The following is a 12,072-nucleotide window of genomic DNA, read 5'->3' on the forward strand; positions in this document are numbered from 1 at the left end:
AAATCTCCCTTCTTTGTAACAGAATTGCTTGTTTGGCAAAGAAGGAAGAAACCGCCAAGTAAACAGAAACAGGCTTGTTTTATGTTTGGCATTAATTCGCCTCGCTCCTTCTCTCGTTTCTTGAAGTGCGTGCCAGGTTATCATGGAGTGAACTGCTCTGATGAGATCAATGAGTGTCTGTCTCAGCCCTGCCAGAACGGAGGCACATGCATCGACCTGATCAATACCTACAAATGCTCCTGTCCTCGGGGAACACAAGGTCAGCTATCACTTCCTCCTCTGTTTTGCTCTTTTTGCCCATTCCACACTTCATTAATTAGGGCTTAACTGTTATCAGCAGGCTTAGACGTTTCTCTCTGATTGATGTAGTCATGCTTAATTACAGCTCATAGATGGACTTTTATTTTATAAAATGGATAGAAACTTTGTGTTATATTACCTCTTTGTCTGTATCTCTATGATTTTAAGGCATCATGGAAGCGTAAGAGAAATGTCAAAATATATAGATTTTAATTTATATATTTGATTTAACTTTTAGCAAAATGTATTATTACATTTTTATTTAAAGTAATTTTAGTTATATTTCATTTTCTTCATATTATAATTTATATTTATATTATAGAATTAGATTTAATTTATGTAATTCATATTATATAGACACATTTCTCAATGTAATTAATCATGATTTATCTACAATGAATCTAATTAAAACAGAAGTGTTTATGTTTGCTCTGTATTTTTATGTTTAGAGTATCTCATTGTTAGCTTTGTAACATGTTAACATCCATCTCTATTATAGTCAATAGAATGCTTTTTCAGTGGCATTGGTTCTGGAAGTATTTTTCCCATAGGGATTTTAAAAATGTCTTAGTTAAACAGTTAAAAGCCATAAGCCAAACAAACCAGCTACAGGATGAATCACAACATTACAAACCATGACTGAAGCAAATAACTGTTCAAATATTACAAACCATGACTTAAGCAAATAACTGTTCAAATATTAGAAAAAAGACAAAGGTGCAAAAATGTGCAGTAAGAACTTCAATCCTATGAAGCAATGCCAATGACAATAAAAAAAATTATATATATAATTTGCACCGCCAATGAAAAAAAAAAAAAAAAAGTGTATATATATAATTGGTTCTGAACCATTCGGTACGCATTACAAACTGAACGATTCGTTGTCCTAATCCTATTACATTACAAGGTAGCCCAAACGACATAACAGCCCCCAAAGAAAAACACGCTGCTCCAGTCAGGCATAGGCTGGACTAGCTTGTTCGTTGCAATATGGCTAGTAACTAGGGCTGGACAATAATTCAATATCAATATATATGGCAATATAATTTTTTTCAATAACGGTGATATGATTTTGAAACACATTTCCGATATTTCGATATACATTACCAGTGTTTCTAAAAAATGCTGGGTTAAATACAGCCCAGCGCTGAGTAAAATATGGGTAATGTATTTTTTTTTTTTTTTAGGAATTCCACTATTAAACATGATTATATAAAAAATAAGTTTCAATAATGCATGCAGATGGCTACAACAAAAGCATAAATCATTGATTGACATCCTCATAGCTCATAGGTCAGGTTTTAAAGGTTTATAAAGTTATTGTTTATTCCATTATGGAGAAAATTAAAGGTAATGTTATTCTAATTTTACAGTAGCCCCAACTGTTGCACTCTATTTTATTTAAGTCATGTTTCTTCATTCCAAATTAGTCAGTAATGACTATTATGCTGCTTTAGAGGACAGCTGTCTGTAGGCAGTATTCAATCAAGGCAGCTCACTAGGTTTTGTAACATTTAACAAATAACTACAGCCTGATAAATTCAAAAGCAATTTTACTGTATAGATTTGCAATAAAAAATCAGTATACTATGATACATACATTTTACAACTTGTGTATGTCTCATTTAGGGTTTTACAGGCTCAACCTGCGAGTATGACGCTCATGCCTGTGGGAGTCTCCACTGTAAAAATGGCGGTACATGCGTTTCTGGACACAAGAGCCCCAAATGCCTGTGCACCCCTGCCTTCACTGGTCCTGAGTGCCAGTATCCCACTGAGGGTCATTGCACTACCAATCCATGCTACAACGGAGGCACGTGCGAGTATATCTCAGAGGCCCCATACTACCACTGTATCTGTCCTACCGGCTTCAATGGCCTCTTCTGCCACATCCTGGACTTCAGCTTCCCAGGTGGCCCTGCTCGAGATATCACACATACTCCAGAAGTGACAGTGAGATGTGAGATAACAGAGTGTGAGAATAAGAAAGGCAATAAGATCTGTGACAGCGCATGTAATAATTACGCCTGCGACTGGGATGGAGGGGACTGCTCGCTGAACTTCAATGACCCGTGGCAGAACTGTTCGGGCACGCTGCAGTGCTGGCTCTATTTTAATAACGGGAAGTGTGATGAACAGTGTCACAACGCTGGATGCCTCTATGACGGATTTGACTGCCAGAGACTGGAGGGCCAGTGCAAGTGAGTTCTATTTGAGAATTTTTACACAAGTTTCAGGGAAAGGTACAAGTTGTACATTTGTAATCACAGGAAGCTTTAATTGGAAATCACAATTTTTAAACTCCCAGGCAATTTCTCTTCAGCAGCTCTGCAAGAGTCATGGAAATAAAAAATTTAAATCTTAAAGTTATGCAACATTTTCTATTGAAACTCAGCTCTTAAGTTTTGTTTTCTCTAGAATATTTTAAGTTATTATTTTTTCTACATTTCTGGTTTTATTAAAATCCAGTCTTACCCATTTTTTTTAAAGAATTAAAAATTTCTACTATATGAAATATACTATATATACTTTTGACACAGCTATAGAATTTCTGAGTGAAAATTATTTTACTCAAGTCAGTATTTTGTAGTAAAATATGTAATTAACTTTTAGCTAATTATAATTCAGAAACAGTTTCTTCAACATTGTTATTGATGAAATCCACCAGTTAGATGAACTGACTACTAAATAAAAACTAGAACTATAAAAAAAAGTCATTATTTAAAATAAAATTACTGAAATAACATTTACTGAAATAAAGTTAACTGTATATATATCTATACAGTATATATATACTGTATATATTATTTCATTTCAGAAAACCTTTCTCATTTTTTTTTAATTTGTTGTACTAAAATAAAAAATTAAATAAAAACAGGCATTTTTCAAAGAAAATAACAAAAACACCCAACAAAATGACTAAAATTTGAACTAAAATGAAAATGAAAATGGAAAATATAAAAATAAATTCTTATTTATAATATTAATGACAACTGTAATAGTATCTCAATCATACACCATTTGAGAATGAAAACTAAGACTATGATTATCTTTTAGCTTAATGCTAGTTGGTCAAACTAGTTCTCAAGACACATAATAGCTGTTTATGCAGCTGGTCCTTGGTCTTAAATCACTCTGGTGTATTTTTGTTACATGGTAGCTTGGCCAAGATGGTTTACAGACTTGTAGTCCAGCTCTCAAGACCATTTAGAAATCCTGTAAAACCCAGTATATATATACTGTATATATTATTTAATTTCAGAAAACCTTTCTCATTTTTTTTAATTTGTTGTACTAAAATTAAATAAAAACAGGCATTTTTCAAAGAAAATAACAAAAACACCCAACAAAATGACTAAAATTTTAACTAAAATGAAAATGAAAATGGAAAATATAAAAATAAATTCTTATTTATAATATTAATGACAACTGTAATAGTATCTCAATCATACACCATTTGAGAATGAAAACTAAGACTATGATTATCTTTTAGCTTAATGCTAGTTGGTCAAACTAGTTCTCAAGACACATAATAGCTGTTTATGCAGCTGGTCCTTGGTCTTAAATCACTCTGGTGTATTTTTGTTACATGGTAGCTTGGCCAAGATGGTTTACAGACTTGTAGTCCAGCTCTCAAGACCATTTAGAAATCCTGTAAAACCAGAATCAGAAGCTTTTTAGCTCTGTTTTCGAGAATGAATGCTATTTCTAAACTCTGCTCTCCTCTCTTACAGTCCACTCTATGACCAGTATTGCAAAGACCACTATTCAGATGGCCACTGTGACCAGGGCTGCAATAACGCAGAGTGTGAATGGGACGGGCTGGACTGTTCCAGCAACATACCCGAGAAGTTAGCTGCTGGACTCCTAGTTGTGGTGGTCCACATTTTACCCGACCAGCTCCGAAACAACTCCTTTGGATTTCTACGGGAGCTCAGCCGGGTCCTCCACACCAACGTTGTTTTCCGGCACGACCGCAAGGGAGAGGAAATGATCTACCCTTATTACGGCAACGAGCAGGAGCTGAGAAAGCACAACATCAAACGATCACTAGATGGCTGGAACGATGCTTCCAGCAACGTCTTGAGCTCCGTAAAAAGCAGCATTTACAATATAGTGGTGGAAGGAGGGAGAAAACGCAGAGAACTGGATGAGATGCAGATCAAAGGGTACGCATGTGACAGTCGAAGCCTCGTATGCTTTAAAAATGTGTTTGAATAAAAATCAATAAAATCATGCTTTTGATTTCCATCAGCTCGGTGGTATATCTGGAGATTGACAACCGCCAATGCTACCAACAAACCAACGAGTGCTTCCAGAGCGCCAACGACGTGGCGGCTTTCCTCGGTGCCCTGGCTTCCAGCGGCAATCTAAATATGCCTTATGTAATCGAGGCCGTCACAAGTGAGTGTTTGGCACGAGCATTGTCGTGTGCCTCACGTCTTCCCATAATGCCCTTAATCAAGACTAGGCCTCCCATCTTACTCAATGTATTCAGCACCAACCCCCCCTCCCCAACCTTTAACCCCACCACCTCCTACCGCGGATTACAGGGATCACTTTGAAGTTTGTACGTTTCTTCCATATAACAATGAAGCAAATGTTCTTTGTGCATTAGACAGACTAAACAATCAATGCGGCAGTCTGAGGGCAGATCCGTTGGCTCCAGGCACCAAAAATAGTTAATTGATGCAAATTATGTCAACTCATTTGGCCCAACAAGACACTCTCACAAACGCGCATGCAGCCCTATCATGGTTTGAATCTAAAATGATGGGGGCTGCTGCAACCTTAACCTTGTTGAATGTACCAGGACTTAATGCATCTCCAAGGGTTTAGGTGAGCAGAGTTTATCATTTCAAATCGTTAGTGGAGAGAGCATGAAAAAAGAGAGGAGAAAGATTGATCGGGAGTGTGCTAGAAGTTGGGAGTCTTTGTTATCTCGAAAATCCTAATAAATCCTTCGTCTTTACAGCTTAAAGTGTGCGCGGTAATTTGAAGTTCATTAATCCCTCCCTTTTTTCCCCTTAAAGAAGAACTGGTAAAGTTGTCTCCTGGTACCCTGGGCTGAGAAAGGGGAGAGGAGGTGTTCTTTCTTTTCTCTTTTTTCTGTCCTCTTCGTTTTCTTATTTGCCAGCTCCTTCTTTTTGATGAGAAGCAGTTAGCAATTCTGATTACTACGAACACGTGCCTTGCCGTAGTTTGTCCGCCTAATCGTCTTCCAATTTGTGCCTCATCGTTGCGTGAGGAACACATTCTTGTCTCTTCTGTGGGTTTGACATGTCAACTGTGCTTCCTGTAGCAGGTAAGATTGATGGACCGTCATCTATAGAGCTCTATCCAGTCTACGTGGTTCTGGCAGGACTGGCGCTGCTGGCCTTTGTCGCCGTGGGAATGGTCGCGTCCCGTAAACGCCGCCGGGAACACGGTCAACTCTGGTTTCCGGAGGGTTTCAAGACCAGCGAGCCCAGCAAGAAGAAGAGGAGGGAGCCGGTCGGCGAAGACTCCGTCGGTCTGAGGTCAGTTGCGTTATCTTTGGGGGTCGAGTTTGAAGGGACAAACTATTATGGAGGGAAAGTTTTTCATTTTAAGTAATGATCATCTGTTGAGTTTAATTTAATTAACTAAGTGGTTTTAGGAAGAAGGTGGAGGTTGATTACCAATGATGGCTTTTGGTGTTGGAGAACAGTCTTTAAAGTATTAAAGTAATGGATTATTTTTCTAAAAACAGGCCACTTAAGAACTGTTCAGACATTTCATTAATGGATGACACCCAGAATGAATGGGGAGAAGAGGAACCATCAGACACCAAACGCTTCAGGGTGAGCAGAGCAACACATTTCTCACTGACAAGATATTCACATACTATAGAAGTGTCTTACAATTAGTACTCTTGCACTAATTAATAATATTAATTCAAATGTCATCCTCTTATTTTAGTCTGAGGAGCAGGTGATGCTTGATTTAGACCATCAGCCAGATCACCGGCAGTGGACGCAGCAGCACTTGGATGCAGCAGATCTACGCATCCCATCCATCGCTCCCACACCCCCTCAGGGCGAGATAGAGAATGACTGCATGAATGTCAATGCCCGAGGACCAGGTTAGGCATTGTTGTATAGTTAATTTTTTTCCCCATGTAATAATGGCTTTGTTATTGGATATTGGTGACTTTTTAATTAATATTTAATACAATAATTTAATATATTTAAATGTAATTGTAATAAAATGTTATTCATGCAAATTTAAATTCTATTTATAATAATATAATTTGATTATAATTAAATTAAAATATTGATATTAAAAATATTATAAAATTAATTTTATTCATTCAAAATTCTAACTTTATTATATTTGCTTTAAGTTATATATACAAAAATAAAAAATGTGGCCTCATTGACTAGGTAATTTTTAGGTAGATAAATAGAATATTTTGGCTGATTATATTTTTGCTGGGAAATCATATTACTTGTCTGCGTAGTTCTAATTCTTTGCTTATGGATTACACCTGTTCTCCGGTTTACACATGATGTGTGTGCGCACGCTGTGGAGTGCTGGGATGAGGAACTGAATTGAGCTCTAAGTAGGAGTTAATGCTCAGGGCCCTTTGGGGAAAAGAATCCACTTCAAAGGCTCTGACTGAAAGCTGTAAACCCTGGGGACTGAGCACATTTTTACCAGCCTTACCGATTCATCCTGTGATATCATTCTGCTTACATGTGTTTTGTTAATTAAACTCTTTATGATATGCTCATCCTCTCTTTCTATAAGCACCCCCTGACAACACTTTAAGATTGTCAAAGGCAACATTCTTTTGCTCTCTCTCTTTGCGAGCAGTTTTTCCTTTTTTTTCCTCTTTGTGTGGATTGATGTTTTTAAATTGACCAAATCAGGCCTGATCTGGGAATAGCTATTCTTTTGAAGCCGAGAAGCCCCTGTCGAAGTCAGCAAAGAAAGCAGCTTCTCAGAGGTGATAATACTCTGTTTTACCAGCGGTTGAAATTTCAAAGCGCGGCCCTCGTCCCTGAGATTTACCAAACCTCCACACTTGATTACAATCCGTTATCAAAGCCATCTGGGGCGATTCAGAAAGAGAGTGCATCAAATCCAACTTCAATTTGTTTGTTTCTTTGCCGTTACTTTGGTCCATCACTTTGAGGAAAACATTTCTTTAGGTTTCAATTTTTTTTGCTCTTTCAGTGGACTTTCAGTGTTTTATCTTCAAATTGTATAGTAGAAATAACGAAGAAAACCTGAAATATGGAGAGAAAAAAATTCTAATAATAATGGAATTTAGAATTTGAAAAATGAATGTCGCCTTAAAGTCGTATAAATCTTGTAAACATAACATCTTCACTTTCTTTTTCCTTTCTAGATGGCTTTACTCCTCTCATGATCGCATCTTGTAGTGGAGGAGGGCTAGAAACAGGAAACAGCGAGGAAGAGGAGGATGCTTCAGCCAACGTCATCAATGATTTCATCTACCAAGGTGCCAACCTTCACAACCAGACAGACCGTACGGGTGAGACAGCCCTGCACCTGGCTGCCCGTTATGCCCGCTCAGATGCTGCAAAAAGGCTCCTGGAGGCCAGTGCAGATGCCAACATCCAGGACAATATGGGACGGACTCCACTACATGCTGCTGTGGCTGCAGATGCACAAGGGGTCTTCCAGGTATGTGAGGAAATACAGAATAATAATAAGGATGCTTAAAAGGGGTCCTATTATGCTTTTTCACTTTTTCAACTTTAGTTAGTCTGTAATGTAGCTGTTTGAACTTCTGCGAAGTTACGAAGCTCAAAGTCCAATTCAAAAGGAGATATTTTATTTAACAGAAATCACTTTTCAAAAACTTCAACGAACGACTCGTTTGGACTACAACACATATTTTCTGGGATTTGTGATATCACAAATATCGACGAATGGGACGAGACCTGGTTGAACTGCTCTAGAGAAGGCAACGAGTGTTATCACTATGTCGGAGATACGCTAGCTTTCCCAAGGCAGACAAACTTAGAGTGGTTACAGTCATCCGGGTTTAAATCGCGCTCAAATTGATTTGATATTGATGCAATATTTACACTGAAGCTCGCAGGCGGCCGCTATGGTAAGGGGCATGACATTTCCTGACCAGGCGCCGAGTTCTGCCAATCACAACACACACTGGCCCAGCTAACCAATCACAGCATATTTCGTATTTCAGAAGGCGGGCCTTCATTTGATACAGGAACCATTCGAGCCGGTCAAGCCAGACTGGGGAGAGAGGTGTTGTAATAATGTAAAATATGTGAAAAATAATGTGTTTTTCGAACAACCTAGTATGAGAGTCTGTTCTAGTACACCCCCAAAACAAAATCAAGACTTTGTAAAAGAGCATAATAGGACCCCTTTAACATTAGGCATTTCCACTGATTTCGGCATCATTATCTCTGTTTTCTGAAACATGTTCACTTTTGTCCTTATGCAGATTTTGATACGGAACCGTGCCACAGACCTGGATGCCCGCATGCATGATGGCACTACACCTCTGATACTGGCAGCAAGACTTGCGGTCGAGGGCATTGTGGAGGAACTCATCAACTGCCATGCTGATGTCAATGCCATTGATGATTCTGGTATGACTAATACACTGCCATACTCAAACACTGTCAAACATATTATTGTTATTAATTATTGTTAAATCTACAAGTTAAATCAGAAAACATTAAACCAAAAAAAAAAGTGTCCAGCAAAAACCAGGTGGCACCTCATGAAGTTGGTTGGGAGAAGATAAGATATACATTACCATTCAGTTTGGATCAGATTTTTTATTAATACTTTTATTTTGCATTCAATTTATGAATTTAATTCAAATCTAATTTAAAAAATGCGGTTCCTTTGCACTTTCTATTCATCAAAGAATCCTAAAAAAGTGTATCACAGCGTCCACAAAAATATTAAGCAGCAAAACTGTTTTCAGCATTATTAATATTAATAAATTATTCTTGAGCACCAAATCAGCTTATTAGAATGATTTCCGAAGGATCATGTGACACTGAAAACTCGAGTAATGATGCTTTGCTATCACAGGAATAATTACATTTTAAAATATATTAAAAAATTGTTATTTTAAATTTCACAATATTACTGTTTTTACTGTATTTTGTTCAAATACTTGCAGTTGAGCATAAGAGACTTCTTTCATTAAACACTGAAAATATTTGAGCAACCTCAAACTTTTGATGGCTAGTGTAAGTTTTGATGTATTCATATTGTTTGTCAGTACACAATCGACAATGTTTAATTTGATTTGTTTATTAATTTTTATGACTTTACTATTATTCTAAAATGTGTAAAATAGTAATAATTAAGAAGGAGTTGCTTTGTCCAAACATTTCACTGGTCACATATAATATGGTTAGATTTTACTGCTAATGTATACTAATTTGTTTTTAGATTTATTACTATTTTATCTCAATTACATATATTACTATTGTTGGTTTCTTAGTAAATGTAATTGAGCACATGCTGAAGCGGTTTCTGTTTGTGCTACAGGTAAATCTGCACTTCACTGGGCAGCCGCTGTGAACAACGTAGATGCAGCGATGGTATTGCTTAAGAACGGGGCAAATAAAGATATGCAAAACAATAAGGTAAGTAGCACTTTATTAGTTTGTATCACAAATAATGCTATGATATTTTTGAAATAACACGCTTCACATAATAGTCGTACTTACATAGTACAAAAACTTTTCATTTTTTCAAAATGCTCTTGGCTTACCAATTCTTTTCCCACGTTCAGGAGGAGACTCCTCTATTCTTGGCGGCAAGAGAAGGAAGTTACGAGACTGCTAAAGTTCTTCTCGAGCATTTCGCTAATCGAGAGATCACGGACCACATGGATCGGCTCCCACGGGATATCGCTCAGGACAGAATGCATCACGACATTGTGCGGCTCATCGACGAATACAACCTGGTCCGCAGCCCTCCCATGCACAGCGCTCCTTTCTGCACCACCCTCTCCCCACCTCTCTGCTCCCCCAACGGCTTCATGGGTAGCATGAAGCCCTCCGTACAAAGTAAAAAACCCCGCAAGCCAAGCGCAAAAGGCATAGGTTGCAAGGATGGCAAAGATATGAAAGTCAAGAAGAAGAAGGCACAAGATGGAAAGGGAAACTTACTAGACAGCTCAGCTGTGCTCTCGCCGGTCGATTCCTTGGAGTCGCCCCATGGGTACATATCTGACGTCGCCTCCCCACCCCTGATGACATCACCCTTTCAGCAATCACCCTCCATGTCGCTTAATCACTTACATGGTATCTCAGACACCCACATGGGCGTCAGCCATCTGGGAATGGGAAACAAGCAAGACCTGGCCCATATTCAGTTTGATCCGTTACCCCCATGTCTCACCCATCTTCCAGTGGCCGGATCTAACGGCTCAAACATCATGAACGGCCAATGCGAATGGCTCGGGCGGATGCACAATAGCATGGGTCCGCAAAATCAATTCGGAGGCATGAGGAACGCCTCAGGTCAGGCCAGCCTTCACCAAACCGGCCTGATGGCGTCTCTTCACAATGGCCGTCCCGTCACGCTGTCTCAGATGATGAACTATCAAAGCCTGCAGAACACACACCTCACCACGCAGCCGCATCTAATGCAGCAGATGCAGCAGAACATGCAACAGAGACCGCAGCAGACAAACATCCAGCTGCAGCACCAGAGCTCCAATCCACCCAGCCAGAACTTACTCAGCGGTGAGTTGGGTGGACCGGAGCTCCAGCAGAGCATGCCCATCCACACCATCATCTCCCAGGAGACCCAGCTGTTGAACCCATCTTCTCTGGGTCCCAGTATGGCGGGAACGCAGTTCCTGACGCCACCTTCCCAGCACAGTTACTTAGCCCCAATGGACGCCAACACCCCCAGCCACCAACTCCAAGTGCCTGACCACCCTTTCCTCACGCCGTCTCCGGGTTCACCGGACCAGTGGTCCAGCTCGTCGCCCCATTCCAACATGTCTGACTGGTCGGAGGGCATTTCCAGTCCTCCCACTAGCATGCAGTCGCAAATTGGACACATACCGGAGCAGTTCAAATAAAAAACAAAAAAATTGAAGGCACCATAAGCCTGCTCACTGAAGGTCTTTTATATGCCTCTTGTACTAACCATTTTTTTTTATTTATTGATATTTTGTTATTTATAGCTACTTCTTTCACAATTTATTTTCAAATTTGGGCACAAGAAATGATCTTAAAAATAATGAAGAAGAAGGAGGTAATTTTGTTTTTATGTAATACTATCGACCACAATACACTGTACTCAAATGTACACACTGGGTATTTATTGGTCTTAAAATATGCCTGTTTTTTATTTCAGTTAATCAGCCTTCATTTTTGTTTGATTAATTATACCTAATATTGTATAAATTTGTAAAATCGCAAAGTTCTTGTACGGGCATTGTAGAGAGCATGTTTTTATACAACAAACTTCAGTGTTAAAGTAGATAAAGTGTTGTTTGAAACAAGCTGCTTTTCCGTTACTAGAAGATGAATGGTTACATTTGTTTTGTGTTATTTCTTATATTTGTTATGATTAGGTTCTCATCTTTTTTTTATGCTACAAGGTTTATACTACAAATTAGTAGAGGTATTATAATTGAACATTTGTATAGTTCAAAGTGATTTGCTGTCTTTTCTTTTCTTTTCTTTTCTTTTCTTTTCTTGTATATTAAATTCCTGCATAAGCAGATTTCTAAACGTCCACTGTGAGTGTGGATGTAAAAGTGAG

At 38.5% G+C, this 12,072-nt stretch overlaps 1 protein-coding gene across 1 annotated transcript in view; it reads left to right on the top strand.

Moving 5' to 3' along the window:
- The window catches only part of LOC107552606 (neurogenic locus notch homolog protein 1-like), a 48,920-nt gene extending 37,354 nt beyond the window's left edge, over positions 1 to 11,566 (top strand). Inside the window, exons 22-33 of the mRNA XM_016234527.1 lie at positions 127 to 281; positions 469 to 481; positions 1,930 to 2,501; positions 4,035 to 4,469; positions 4,556 to 4,704; positions 5,603 to 5,819; positions 6,032 to 6,122; positions 6,241 to 6,403; positions 7,676 to 7,974; positions 8,768 to 8,915; positions 9,835 to 9,932; positions 10,082 to 11,566. Coding sequence (XP_016090013.1) covers positions 127 to 281; positions 469 to 481; positions 1,930 to 2,501; positions 4,035 to 4,469; positions 4,556 to 4,704; positions 5,603 to 5,819; positions 6,032 to 6,122; positions 6,241 to 6,403; positions 7,676 to 7,974; positions 8,768 to 8,915; positions 9,835 to 9,932; positions 10,082 to 11,383 — 3,642 coding nt within the window. The 3' untranslated portion in view covers positions 11,384 to 11,566. The remainder of the gene's footprint in view (positions 1 to 126; positions 282 to 468; positions 482 to 1,929; positions 2,502 to 4,034; positions 4,470 to 4,555; positions 4,705 to 5,602; positions 5,820 to 6,031; positions 6,123 to 6,240; positions 6,404 to 7,675; positions 7,975 to 8,767; positions 8,916 to 9,834; positions 9,933 to 10,081) is intronic.
- Positions 11,567 to 12,072: the final 506 nt, after the last annotated feature.

The sequence above is a fragment of the Sinocyclocheilus grahami genome, unplaced genomic scaffold (genome assembly GCF_001515645.1).
Source record: "Sinocyclocheilus grahami isolate Dianchi unplaced genomic scaffold, SAMN03320097.WGS_v1.1 scaffold454.1, whole genome shotgun sequence".
In the NCBI taxonomy this organism is placed as follows: Eukaryota; Metazoa; Chordata; class Actinopteri; order Cypriniformes; family Cyprinidae; genus Sinocyclocheilus; species Sinocyclocheilus grahami.